This window comes from Ictalurus punctatus, chromosome 18 (assembly GCF_001660625.3).
Source record: "Ictalurus punctatus breed USDA103 chromosome 18, Coco_2.0, whole genome shotgun sequence".
In the NCBI taxonomy this organism is placed as follows: Eukaryota; Metazoa; Chordata; class Actinopteri; order Siluriformes; family Ictaluridae; genus Ictalurus; species Ictalurus punctatus.
Window position 1 is genome coordinate 11,766,230 of NC_030433.2, and position 12,669 is coordinate 11,778,898.

The following is a 12,669-nucleotide window of genomic DNA, read 5'->3' on the forward strand; positions in this document are numbered from 1 at the left end:
ACAGTGAAATGAATGAAAGGCTACACCATCACAGCCACTTATGTTACACAATCAGCCTCATTTTGGTGAAATGACGTAGTATCGAATGAGAGAGGGAGTGCGTTGCGTTGTCAGGTTGCCAGTTTGAGTTGAATATTTTTTCCGAAACTAGTCACGAATTAAATAATAAACCAGCCTAAACTGTAATGTTATTTATGTACGACAGGCACAGGGCCTATTCCCCCAACCTAGTACGACTTTAAAACACTGCAGTCGGGTGAGTCGACACACAATCTGGCAACACCGCCGAGGGTCAGCTGATAAAGTGTTGTGGGAACGTTCCAATAAGGTCGCGCGCACCCGTCGCAACCGTGTCGTCATTATTACGCCGCCTTGGTCGAGTTTGACTCAGCATACGCACTCCAACAGCCTGACTTTAAAGATCAATAAACCATCATAACCAGGATCAAGTGAACGCTGCACGCAGGAACGCGCTCGGGAAGCTCATTCGACATTTGATACCGCTATCTTCCGAAAAACCAAAGGTAATTGTGTGTGTTTTTTTTTTGCTTGTTTGTTTTTACTGACATAGCCTTTAAAAGATCTCCTTCATTAGAAAAGATCTGTCTACTTAATGTCATCCTTTAAAAAACAAAACAAAACAGGAATCCGTTAACTACACTTTTTAAATAAAAAGCAAGCTACTCTTCGTGTTGTATGTATTTTTTATTCAAGTGTGAAGAGGACAGAATATAAATTCGTGTTTGTTTGCTAGGACTGCCTGACTTCCTCACGCAAACACCTGCTTCTTGTCGTGGGTGAAAACACGGTCTTCCATTCGCCTGAACATGGCGCGTTCACTAGCGCATGATGTTCATGTGGTTCCACTAATAATTAAACAATAACGATACTCAAGTAACCAGAGCCACCAGTTCTAGCCTAAAGTTTGGACCTTACATCATTTTTAATGTCATACACATTTGAACAAAAGCATTATAATACCTTTCTAGCGTAAACAGAATACTTCTATTTCCAATGTGTGAATGCGTTTCCTGTGTTAATTTGTGTTATATGGACATACAAGCCCTCCAGTGTTGTTTGTGTAATGTGTGCACACCATTAAGTCGCCCTCTAGTTAATAATTCACCTCCACTATGGAACTGCTCAGTGTGAGTTTTAGCTAGACTAGATATTGCACTTAAATGGATTTGCAGCGTGAAAGCTGTGTTATTGTATATTAACAGTATATACTGACATCCTGTCCAGGCTTGATTTTCACTGATTGAGTTTACCACTGGGAAAGTCATGTGTTTGTCATGGGACATTTATCAAAGTGGTTACTACACCATTATGTGAAGCAAAATACATGACTTTATCATCTTTAATCATAGTCATTATACAAATACGAGAATCTGTACAGTCTTTAAATAAATAAAATGTCAAGAGAGAAATTTTAATGGTGACTTATGGAGCTTGGAAGCTGACAAAAATATTTAAACATGAATTTGTACATTTCAATTATCTACACATCACATTAAATAAAATTGTTTTTGTTCTATTGTGTATTTTAAAAAACGTTAATTTTTTGCCTATGTTTTTTTCCCTTTGTTTTGAAGGAGTAAGATTTTCAAACATATAATTTGAAATCATGGGTTACGGTTTTGAGATTTAAAAAAAAAAAAAAAAATCGGAGGCCTAAATAAAAATCTCAAAAAATACAGATTTAATGGAAAGGTAAAGAATGTGGCATTTCTAGGGAAAGGTACACGCTTTCAGACAAGAGATTTTATGTTCTCAAATAGCTATTTTTATACAGTGATGTTAAACAGACGATGCTTAGTATACGACCAGCGTACATATTTATGTAACATTCTCGCTGGTCAGGCTACACTAATGTTAGATTTCTGCCAGTCTTTAGCAGCTAACTGGCAAACTTGCTTGCTTAATAGCAATTTAGATGCACTTATCTAAATATACGGTTTGGTATGGTGATTATACGGTAAATATACAGTAACTATACGGTTCATGTCTTCCATTTTGACTCTTAACTATACACCATGTCTCTTCACTTCACTTCATGGATGTAAGCATGGCAGACGACTGTGAGTTTGACCGCTTTGAAAATGTTTACTTTTTCCTGGGAATAATGGATTGTTCTCATCTTTGGCCTAATTTACATAAAATCTGAATTTAGGGTTCTGTTTTTTTTTGTTTTTAAATCTCAAAACTACAACCTATAATTTAGAATTATGTTTTAAAGGCAAATGTTACTTCTATCTAGTTAAAAACAACAGGGAAAAAAATATTACAATGTGAAAAATGGGGGGGGGGAATTATACAATGTGACGTGTATATAATTCCAATTCACAAATATTCATAATTTTCGATCAGCTTCCAGGCGCTACAGACTCTTCTGACCGTTCAAACCAATCATTAAAAACTCAACCATATCCAGCTATTGTTGAGAGTTCTGACCTGTGGCCTGTTGTTAATGTTTATTAATATATGATGTACAGTTTAATACAGATGAAAGGTTCAGGAATATGATCCAGGCTGTTCATGGTGCACTTCCTCCTAGAGTGAATGTGCCTTTGAAGAAATGTTTCAGCAGTGTTTACATTTTCAGTTAATCTCCATGTACTGTAACATGTAGTAATATTAAACAGTCAAGAATTTCAAAATTGAGAAAAGAATGGAAAGCCTGTTTACTTTTGGTGGTACTTGTTTGGACAGTTAGTAAACGTTTATGTGAAACACATTTTTGTGTAATGCTTTCATAAATATCCCCATTCGAAGGTAGGCCTATTTTGAAAATGACTAGGTTATGTGTTAACAGAAAACATGGAGGTGTCTGTTTGCACTTGATCATGCATCAATACCATTTCTTCAGACTAGTACCAGTAGTCTGAGTACCAGCACATATTTTTTGTTACTTGATGATATCTTTGAATAATATTCTACTTGGTGTTAAGCAATCAGGTGTGTCATGGAAAGTTTTATTTAGCTCTGTTTGTTTTTTTTTCTTGGTCATGCACTTAGGCCACTAAGGTTTGTTCTTTATAATATTAATTGATATTAATTGAAGTGCATTATCTAGCTATGTTAGTTACCTTGGATTGAGTGGAGTTGCAATGGAGAAGAACAGTTTTGTTCCAATTTGGAGTTGTGCTTCTGTACAGCTGTATGTAAACTACATTTTACTGTCTTCACTGCACCGAAATCCCTCATTGTCAGTGACCGATAGCAACTGATCACGAAGAACATCATGCTGGGTAAGAGCTTTTATCTTCACTGACCTAGTGCTGACTGTAGTAGACATTCTGGCCTAGCTTGTGTTTGTTGCTATCTGCTGCTACTTCTTGTGCTGAGCATTGTGTACAAGATGTTTTATCAGGTTATGTGTACCGTAGGAAGATGCTATAGTACCTCCTCTTGATATTTTCACAGTACAGTTTGCAGTCTACTTTGCTTGGTTGCCATTATTAATCGTGAAATGCATCCAGATCGCTGTCATTTTGTGTTGTCGGTTCATTAGCGTTACAGTGTACACTATGCTTACGTTACAAAGTATCACATCGTATCGGCTGTTGGTATCTTTTTTTGGTATTTGACTTGGTAGGACATTGTCTCATGTCTCTCATTCTCAGACCTTCATTTTTAGAGATTAACAGTTTTGATTTACATTACATTTAATTGTCCATTAACACCCCAACAACAACCCTTAACCTTGTTATGAGTCAGTTACCTATTTGTTCTCAGTACAGGGTAACATGTTGAAACTTCTGTGTGGTAATGACTGTAATCCATTGTGACAATGTTATCAGAAATGTGTGAATGTTTGCCTCAAATGAGTCATTTATAGGTTCTGAGTTCTTTTTTTTTTTTTTTTAATGTGAGCATTATCAACTAGCACTAGGGTGTGCAAGGCTGACAGGCATAGTCAAGAGGCTACACTTGACGTCAACAGCAGATACTGGCCTTTGGTTTCTGAGTTAGAGTGTATTTGTGTCAAATAAAAGCCAACTATTAACAAAGCGGTGTTTACTTTTTCTTTCTCCAGGTGACCACTCCTACGTGAAAATGAGCTATGAGAATCCTCCACCATATACAGGCCCGGGTGCCCCTGTTCCAGGTTACCCTCCTGCCAGCGCTCCTGGCTATCCACCTCAGGGCTATCCACCTCAGGGCTATCCACCTCAGGGCTATCCACCTCAAGGCTACCCCACTCAGGGCTATCCACCTGGTCCTGAGCAAGGACCATACCCTAACTACCCTGCTGCACCACCAGGTTCGTACCCTGCCCAACCTGGCTATCAGGGATATCCAGTGCCTCCTCAACCAGGGTATGGAGGACCGGTGTATGGGGAGCCTCCCAAAAACACAGGTGAGCTTCTGCTGCTTCAAATCAACCCTGTTAGTACTTTCTTCAGCACTTTATAATTCTGATTGATCAAAGGGTGTTGATTTTTAATTTTCTATAACAGCACAGCTCTTGCAGTAGTACTAGCTGCAAGGCAAGTCATAGGTATCTATTAAAATACTTTTTCTAATATGTTGTCTATTATGTATAGCAACAACTGACTCAGCTTTCTTTCTTTCTTTTCTTTCTTTTTTTTTTTTTTAAAGAATATACAAAGTGGTTTTCAATTTTCTTTAATGAAGCTGTGAGTTAGTTGTTGCTATAGAACTGAAATTGGTAGAACAACAAGGGTAGTAAATGCATAATGGTTGCTACAGAGAAGGTTTCTGTTCTGGTTTCTAGTGTCAGCGTGTACGTTTTCTGGTGATAAGAAAGCTTTCAATGATTTTTATTTATTTTATAATTTTTTTTGCATTGCATTTTCTTGGTAATGGGATAAGCTGTAAATATGTTTGTCTTAATAAATTAAATTAAGACAGAGAAAGAAAGGGAGAGAAACTATCATTTACAGATGCTGTAACATAATTGATAGCAGGCACTGCATAACAAACTGACATCTTGTTCTTTAATAAATAAAAATCTGTAATTGTTGGCAAGTTTACAAGCACAATGTGCTATTACATAAAAATAATCTGAGGTTTATTCAACTGCTCTGCTTTCTGCTTTGTTGATTATTTTCCTGTAATAGCATGCCCAGTTCTGTTTATTCTTATGGTTTTATTTTATGCAGTTCTATACCAGTGAGGCTGAATACCAGCATTGAGCTGAAGAGTGAAGGGTAATAGGGCACAGCCATTCTCTGGAATTTGACATTTCTGGTCATGAGCAGTGCTACTGTGCAGAAGTTAGGGTTTTATGCTAGTGTCTTGAAGCATGTAACTGAATTCTGTCCAACCTTTTAGAGAAAAATAATGAATACAAAAATCAATGTGAAAGAAACTTACATTTTTTAAAAATTATTTTCTGAACTCTATAAATAGGCTTTATTATAATCCTCTTTCACAAGAATAGAGTGATAAATGTGGCTTTGCTGTCCCTTGCAGTGCATCAGCTTGTGGCTTTAAGTAGCCTGAGAAAGCTTCTTAGGCTTGTGGTTTTATCTAATGTTGAAAACCACCAGGTTTCATTTTATTACCACAGAGAGGACAATGCACTTGCTGTAGTCTTGATTTGACTTAACACACGCATACAGTCACCTCTGAAGCTATTGGAACTGCAAGGCCAATTCTTTTTTTTTTTTTTTTTTTTTTTTTTTTTGCTGTAGACTGAAAACGTTTGGGTTTGAGATCAAAAGATGAATGAGAGAGTTTAGAATGTCCGTTTTTATCTCTTGGTATTTATATTGTTACTTTCCTCCCCTTTCTAGGGGTCAGAAAGAAGCAACAATGAGAGGAAAAATAAAAAAGTATAACTGAGCCCTTCTCCAATTCCTGCACTGAACGCACACTGTCTCCTGACAGAACTTATCATAATCTAACAACCAAAAGAATAGAAAATTAACAACAGAAATCTTACTTAGCTTCTCTTTCTAACAAAAACAGGAGAAAAAGATGGTAATCACAAACTAAATGGCACCTTCCTCCCTATGCTTCCAGATAATATTAACAAAGGAATTATCATTGATAAACAACACAAGAAAATACACAATTTTAGAAACAGTAAAGGCAGGCAGCAAAATGTCAACATATTGGAAACATATGTAGTCAGCTAGGACTATACAACAACTCAATAGTTTCCTTCTTTGAATCTCAACACACTGGCTGGAATGGAAGACAACTCTGCTCGTTGCTAGTCATCTCAATGCTTTTAACTGCTTTCCTCACTTAGAGTAACCAATCCATGCCTGAGACTGATTATCACCATAGCAATCTGCAGCTGGTGGTAATCAGGCAATCTGTTTGTACACCGAGAAGAAAGAAAGCAAAACACCATAAGAATGGAACCATACTCACAGGCAATAGTATTACACTTGCATTTTATAGTAAACAATAAACATACCACATGAATAAGCAATAACAAATTTATGCCCTGGGATGTAACAATGTGGATGTGTTAAACGACATGGCACATTTTGTATCAGTCCACCCAATTTGTAGGCAAGCAAAAATATTGGAACATGTGACTGACAAATGTTACCTGTTACCCAGGTGTGTCCTATTAAATTGATCTATTGATTAAACAATAAATAGCTCTGAACATGTACTCTTGGGTTTAGCCTTCAGTTTCACCTCCTGAAGACTGCATTTGTTGTTAAAAAGGAGAAGCCAACATGAGGGTTGTCTATGGGAGAAAAGCAAGCTATTTTGAAACTGAGAAAAGTGGGAACAACAATTGGAGAACATTGAGCATAGCCAATACAACAACTCTGAATGTCCTGAAAAAGAAACCAGCTGATGACAGAAACATTGTGAGAGCTGTGAAGAAAACCCCCAAAACAACAGTCAGTGACAACACCAACAACCTTCACAGGGCAGGGGTGACAGTATCAAAATACACTGTTTGAAGAAGACTTTGAGAGCAGAAATATAGAGGCAATACCACAAGATGCAAACGCAAAGATCAGCGGTAAGAAAGCCACATTGGAATTTGCAATGAAATACAGAGATGAGCTACAAAAGTTCTGGAACCAAAAATAACCTGTACCAAAGTGATGGAAAGGCCAAAGTGTGGAGAAAGCAAAGATCTGCTCATGATCCAAAAGATATGAGCTCATCTGTGAAACATGGTGGAGTTAGTGTCATGGCTTGGGCTTGCATGGCTGCTTCTGGAACAGGCTGACTAATCTTTGTTGATGATGTCACTCCTGATGGTAGCAGCAGAATGAATTCAGAAGTATACAGAAATTGGGTGGAACTTTATCATGCATTAAGAGATTGATCCAAAACACACTACCAACTCAACAAAGGACTTTGGGTGGGGGGGGTGGAAGGTTTTAGACTGGCCAAGTCAATGACCAGCCCTTAACCCAATTCAGCATCATTTCACCTCCTGAAGAGGAGACTGGAAGGAGAAACCCCGTGAAACAAACAACAAATGAAAGCGTCACAAACGAAGAAACCAGTGATGTCAATGAGTCGCAGGCTTGATGCAGTTATTGCAAATATATTACAACCAAATATTAAGTGTTTTTTACTTTAATTTACTTCAAGACTTGTCAGATCCTATACTTTTGCTGACCTAAAAATTGGCTGGTCTGATAAAAAAAGTTCTGTTTTATGTTGTTTAACACATCTAGATGTAAATACCAGGAAGTAAACACTGAAATCCTGAACTCATGTCTCATATCTCAAACTCAAATGTCTTTGGTGGATTGCACAAACAAATGAATTGGTCTTGCTATTGCAATAGTTTCGGAAGGGACTGTATATGCACGCACTCACACATGCACACTGCGGTGGAACTAGAGCTTTGTGTCTGAATAGGGGAACAGTATGGTTCTCTTGTGATAGTAACGTGATCGTTATTCTCACTCTTTATGAAATGGCATTGATTCCTCCATTTTTGTCATGTGCTAAATTTCCTTAGGTTTCTACATAGCAGAGATTCTCAAAGGTTTTGTAGCCAGGGACTCTTTTAACTGTGACCATAAATTCCACAGAACCCCTCAGGGCAGATTTATTGGCGCTATAGAGCTTTTTATTCCTGAACTTTCCATTCACAGGGACAAGTTGACATTATGTATAAGCTGCCTTGGTTTTTATTTTTTAAATTAAACCCATTTGATTCAAATGAGCAGCTAGATTGAGATTACCTGGAATTACCTGATATTTCTGGTAACTAAATAAAAAAAAATGCTGTCTCCACTTTGAGAACCATTGTTATATATTATAGAATTTTAAAAAGTGGCTAAAAATACAGTATTTCTTCCAGGAATTTTGTGTATTGTGCATAATTGTTGTGAATAATTATTAGCCCTCCCCATTTCTACAGTGTATGTTGTGGAACAAGATCGGCGGGGCGATTCAGGAGATCAGGCGTGTCTGACCGCGTGCTGGACGGCTCTGTGCTGCTGTTGTCTCTGGGACATGTTGACTTAATCTGTCTTCAGCAAAGCCCTCATCTGTAAAAACCTTTTCCCTCTGTATTTATGTATGACTACTGCAAAAACAATGATCCAATGAAAGAAAGAGCGATGTGTGTTTTTGTTCAGGGATTTTACAAGGTCCAGTTTGGATTACTTCAATAAATTCAATGCTATGCACTGAGACATTTATAGAAATGCAATCCTAGTTCTAGACATATGTAAACTGAGCTGTTTTTTTTTTTTTTTTTAATTATTATTATTTTATTATATGTAGCCAAAAGCAAATAAATAGCTAGAATTTAAATTGTCTACAGGTATAGAGCTGAAGGATGATGAACGTGGTTGATGAATGCATGTTTTTGTTCAGTTTAAAGCCAAGGGTTTCATTGGGGGTAAAAACTGTTGAGGAAAATACTGTCAGAATTGTCAGAAATTTCTACTCGTTAATGTATACTAAATAAAAGCCACAGTTTTTGAGCTTTTTAGTGTTTTATGGATAGAATTTAATCTTTTCCAATCTAAATCATGTTTCCTGTAATGTTTGAATGTTGAATGTATGACTCTTAGTGTAATTTGGACCTTCACAAGTGCACACTAGAGGTCTGTATAGGTGTCTGACTTCACAGCGTAATTAAATACACAATAACCAAATAACCCCAAATGTCTTCTAGTCTTACTGAGGAGTTAAAGCAATGGATGCCGTAAATTATTATTATTGCAATTTAATGCATAATCAAAATAATCTTTTGTTATCCAAAGAAAATAAAGATCGATGGTTGTATCTATATTAAATATTGTTACATTTCTTAGAACACTAAACAAAATTATTTTTCTGTAAATTATATTTACATACTGTAATTGAACATATTTATCTCCGTGTTCCCTTGGTGCAAAAACGCACGTTGCGTCTTTGGCCATGTGCTGTGTTTTGTGTATGCTCTTGCATAAGCCGCTTTTAAAGACCACACCATTACTACGTCCCCAAAGTGATTAAAGGGCACAGTACTCTTGTGTCAGTCCCCCTCCCCAGTGGTGTAACACTCGGCTCACTAAATGGTTCCTATGTGTAAACTTACCCACTGCTGCTTCATGCTATTTAAAGCTATAGCTAAAGAAAACAGGAGCCTCTGGAAACCTGTCCATGTGTTTACAGAAGGCCTTTCATATGGGTGAATGGAATAGGAAGTTCATACACAACAGTCTCTAAGAGTTTAAACCGAATGGTGTGGTGAAAAAAACAAACAGTGTGTGGGTGGAAACTCCATGTTGATGAGATAAGTCCAAGGAAAATGGTTCAAGCTGACAGGATGGCTACAACATAAATAACCACGCTTTTTATAACAGTCTTCACCTGGTCTTTTTCCAATCTTCAACAGTCCATTTTCATGGCGCTTGTGACTATTGTAGACTCAGAGTCCTGTCATAAGTGGAACCTGATGTGGGCTTCTGCTGTTGCAGCCTATCTGAATGTATTGTGCACACTGAGATGCTTTTCTGCTCACCATGGTTATAAAGAGTGGTTCTTGGTTCATTGCCATTTTCTCTTGAACCAAGAAAAGTTTGCAGTTTTTTTTTAATGAAAAATTGCTGTTCTTTGCCTAACTATGGCTGAAATTGTTGAAAGAAATCTTTCTCTATGGTCCAATTAGCAAAATATCATTACTACGTATATATGGCATTTTATAAACTCTAAATTGCTGTTCAATCAGAAAGACATTTCATTTCTATTCTGAGAATGGATCGCCTCCCTTAATATACTGGATAAACTTGAGTACATACAGTACTGAGTATCTTCAACAGGCTGCCGTGTAGTGGACTCCCTGTTATGCTGTCTCACAAAAAGCACATAGCTGATAGTTGAACAGACACTGAAATAAGGTTTCAATGGAAGCATTTTAATGAAGTTACACTGCAATAGTAATCTCATTGCCTACATCTACAAAAACACTTCTCCATGTGCACCTTAAAGAGCATACTCATTCACAAATAGCAGATTAGTACAATGTAACTGCTCAAATGAGAGCATGATGCTGTCCTAAAACATGGCAGGAATTTCATAGATAAATATTAATCTTACTCCTAGCTGAATGTAAGTCCAAGTAATTAGTCCTCAGTCTTGCTGTTAGCCATATTAACACTTATCATGTATTAGTAATAACTCTGAAAACCTAAAGGGTTCAATAATCAGTGTAGTAGAAATGATAAAGAAGTTCCTATAAATTGACAGTAACACCTAATGGAAAATGAGACTTTCAGGCCCTTCTCTTCTCTGATTTCTGTCACACTCCAAATGGTTTTGTGCTGTGATTGGACAGTGATTCGATTCACACATAATTTCCACACGCTGATGAAAGTGAAATGCAATGCGAGAGAGAATTTCTTTCTCTTCTGATACAGCAGCATTTAGTCAGAATACAAATGTTTAAAAAAGCAAACCCATGCTGAAGAGCACAAGTGTAAAGTGTAATTCCCTTTCACTCTAGCATGGACTTTCCTATATTGTGTAGCCTACCATTCTCTTATCATAAAAATATTCACTGCAAATGTTGTACTACATCTATTTTAGGCCTTAATCCAAGAGCCACAAAATATATACTGCTGAAATGACACCAACATAGTATGAGCCCACTCTCATTCCACATCTTTTTCCTGTGTGTACAGATCCTGTGAGGGCTGTTAAAACAGCTCTGTACATTATGAGTCATTTGTAACCGAAAACAATGTCACACTACAATCCTGGTAACACTGGGTACAAGGAGGAAGAATTCATGCAGAATGGGAGGCCAATCCATCGCAGGGCACGATGCACATTCACAAACTTATTAAGACCCAGGGGAAATTTAGCATCACCAACTGGAGAACCCAGATGAAACCCATACACATATGGGGAAAATGTGAAACTCCACACAGACAGTAACCTGAGCTCAGGAGTCAAAGGGTCCAGGACCCTGGAGCTGTTAAGTGGTAACACTAGCCAGGACTCCATGACTACACCTGCAAATGAGTATAAATCTAATATTTAAATGTTACTCCTTACGAAGCATTTTTAAAACACTTTGTTTTCTTAAATAGGCTAGTTATTTCACCAGGCTGCTAAAATTGTCTTGTATTATTACAGAAATTATCATAAATAAACAACAGCTGTGAGAACGAATGGACTGAAACATAAAATCCTTCACAATTCACCTACACGCAGAGCTCATGTTAAGACTGATAGTAAGAAGCATGTGTAGAAGTGACCATCTCATGTGGCTTGTATGAATATATATATATATATATATATATATATATATATATATATATATATATATATATATATATTATATGTATATTTTAATATACACTATATGGCCAAAAGTATGTGGACACCTGACCATATGTGGGTCATCCCCACACTGCGGCCACAAAGTTGGAAGCACACAATTGTTTAGAACAGTGGTCACCAATCCTCTTCCTTGAGATCTACTTTCCTGCAGGTTTCTAAAATCTAACACACCTGTTTTAGTTCATCAAGTTATTAAGGCTACTAATGAACTTCTGAAGGCTTCTAATGATTAAATTGTCAGGTGGGCACAAATATGGTTGGAGCTAAAGTCTTCAGGAAGGTAGATCTCTAGGAACAGGGTTGGTGACTATTGATTTAGAACATCTTTGTATGCTTTAACAATAAGATTTTCCTTAACTAGAACAAAGCTTCCCAAACCTGTTCCTGCATGACGATGCCCCTGTGCACAAAGCAAGATCCATGAGTGCATAGTTTGCCAACGTTGGAGTGGAAGATCTCAAGTGGCCTGCACAGAGCCCTGACCTCAACAACACTGAAGACCTTTGGGATGAATTGAACACCGAATGTGTGCCAGGCCTTCTTGTCCGACATCAGTGCTCAACCTCACTAATGCTCTTCTGCCTGAATTTTGCACAAATTCAAGCAGGCATGTTCTAAAATCTAATGGGAAGTCTTCATTGAAGTGCGGAGGCTGTTATAGCAACAAAGGGAGGACTAATTCCATGTTAATGTTCATGATTTTTGAATGGGATATTCAAAGTGGGGCAGTGGTGGCTTAGCGGTTAAGCCTCTGGGTTACTGATCGGAAGCCCCAGAACTGCCAGGCTGCCACTGTTGGGCCCTTGAGCAAGGCCCTTAACCCTCTCTGCTCCAGGGGCACCGGGGATGACCGGGGATGACCCTGCGCTCTGACCCCAGTTTCCTCACAGGCTGGGGTATGCAAAGAAAACAATTTCACTG

General features: G+C 37.6%; 1 protein-coding gene across 1 annotated transcript; it reads left to right on the forward strand.

Moving 5' to 3' along the window:
- The first annotated feature begins 336 nt into the window (after window positions 1-336).
- zgc:165573 (cysteine-rich and transmembrane domain-containing protein 1) lies at window positions 337-9,077 on the forward strand. Its single transcript, XM_017493056.3, has 3 exons — window positions 337-524; window positions 4,040-4,363; window positions 8,330-9,077. Exons 2-3 carry the CDS (start codon window positions 4,060-4,062, stop codon window positions 8,434-8,436), a joined length of 411 nt encoding a protein of 136 aa, XP_017348545.1. The 5' UTR covers window positions 337-524; window positions 4,040-4,059; the 3' UTR covers window positions 8,437-9,077.
- Window positions 9,078-12,669: the final 3,592 nt, after the last annotated feature.

Coding starts and splice junctions, on each gene's coding strand:
- zgc:165573 (XM_017493056.3), top strand. CDS start 4,060: ATGAGCTATGAGAATCCTCCACCATATACAGGCCCGGGTGCCCCTGTT. Junction 4,364..8,329: donor GGAGCCTCCCAAAAACACAG/GTGAGCTTCTGC, acceptor CCATTTCTACAG/TGTATGTTGTGGAACAAGAT.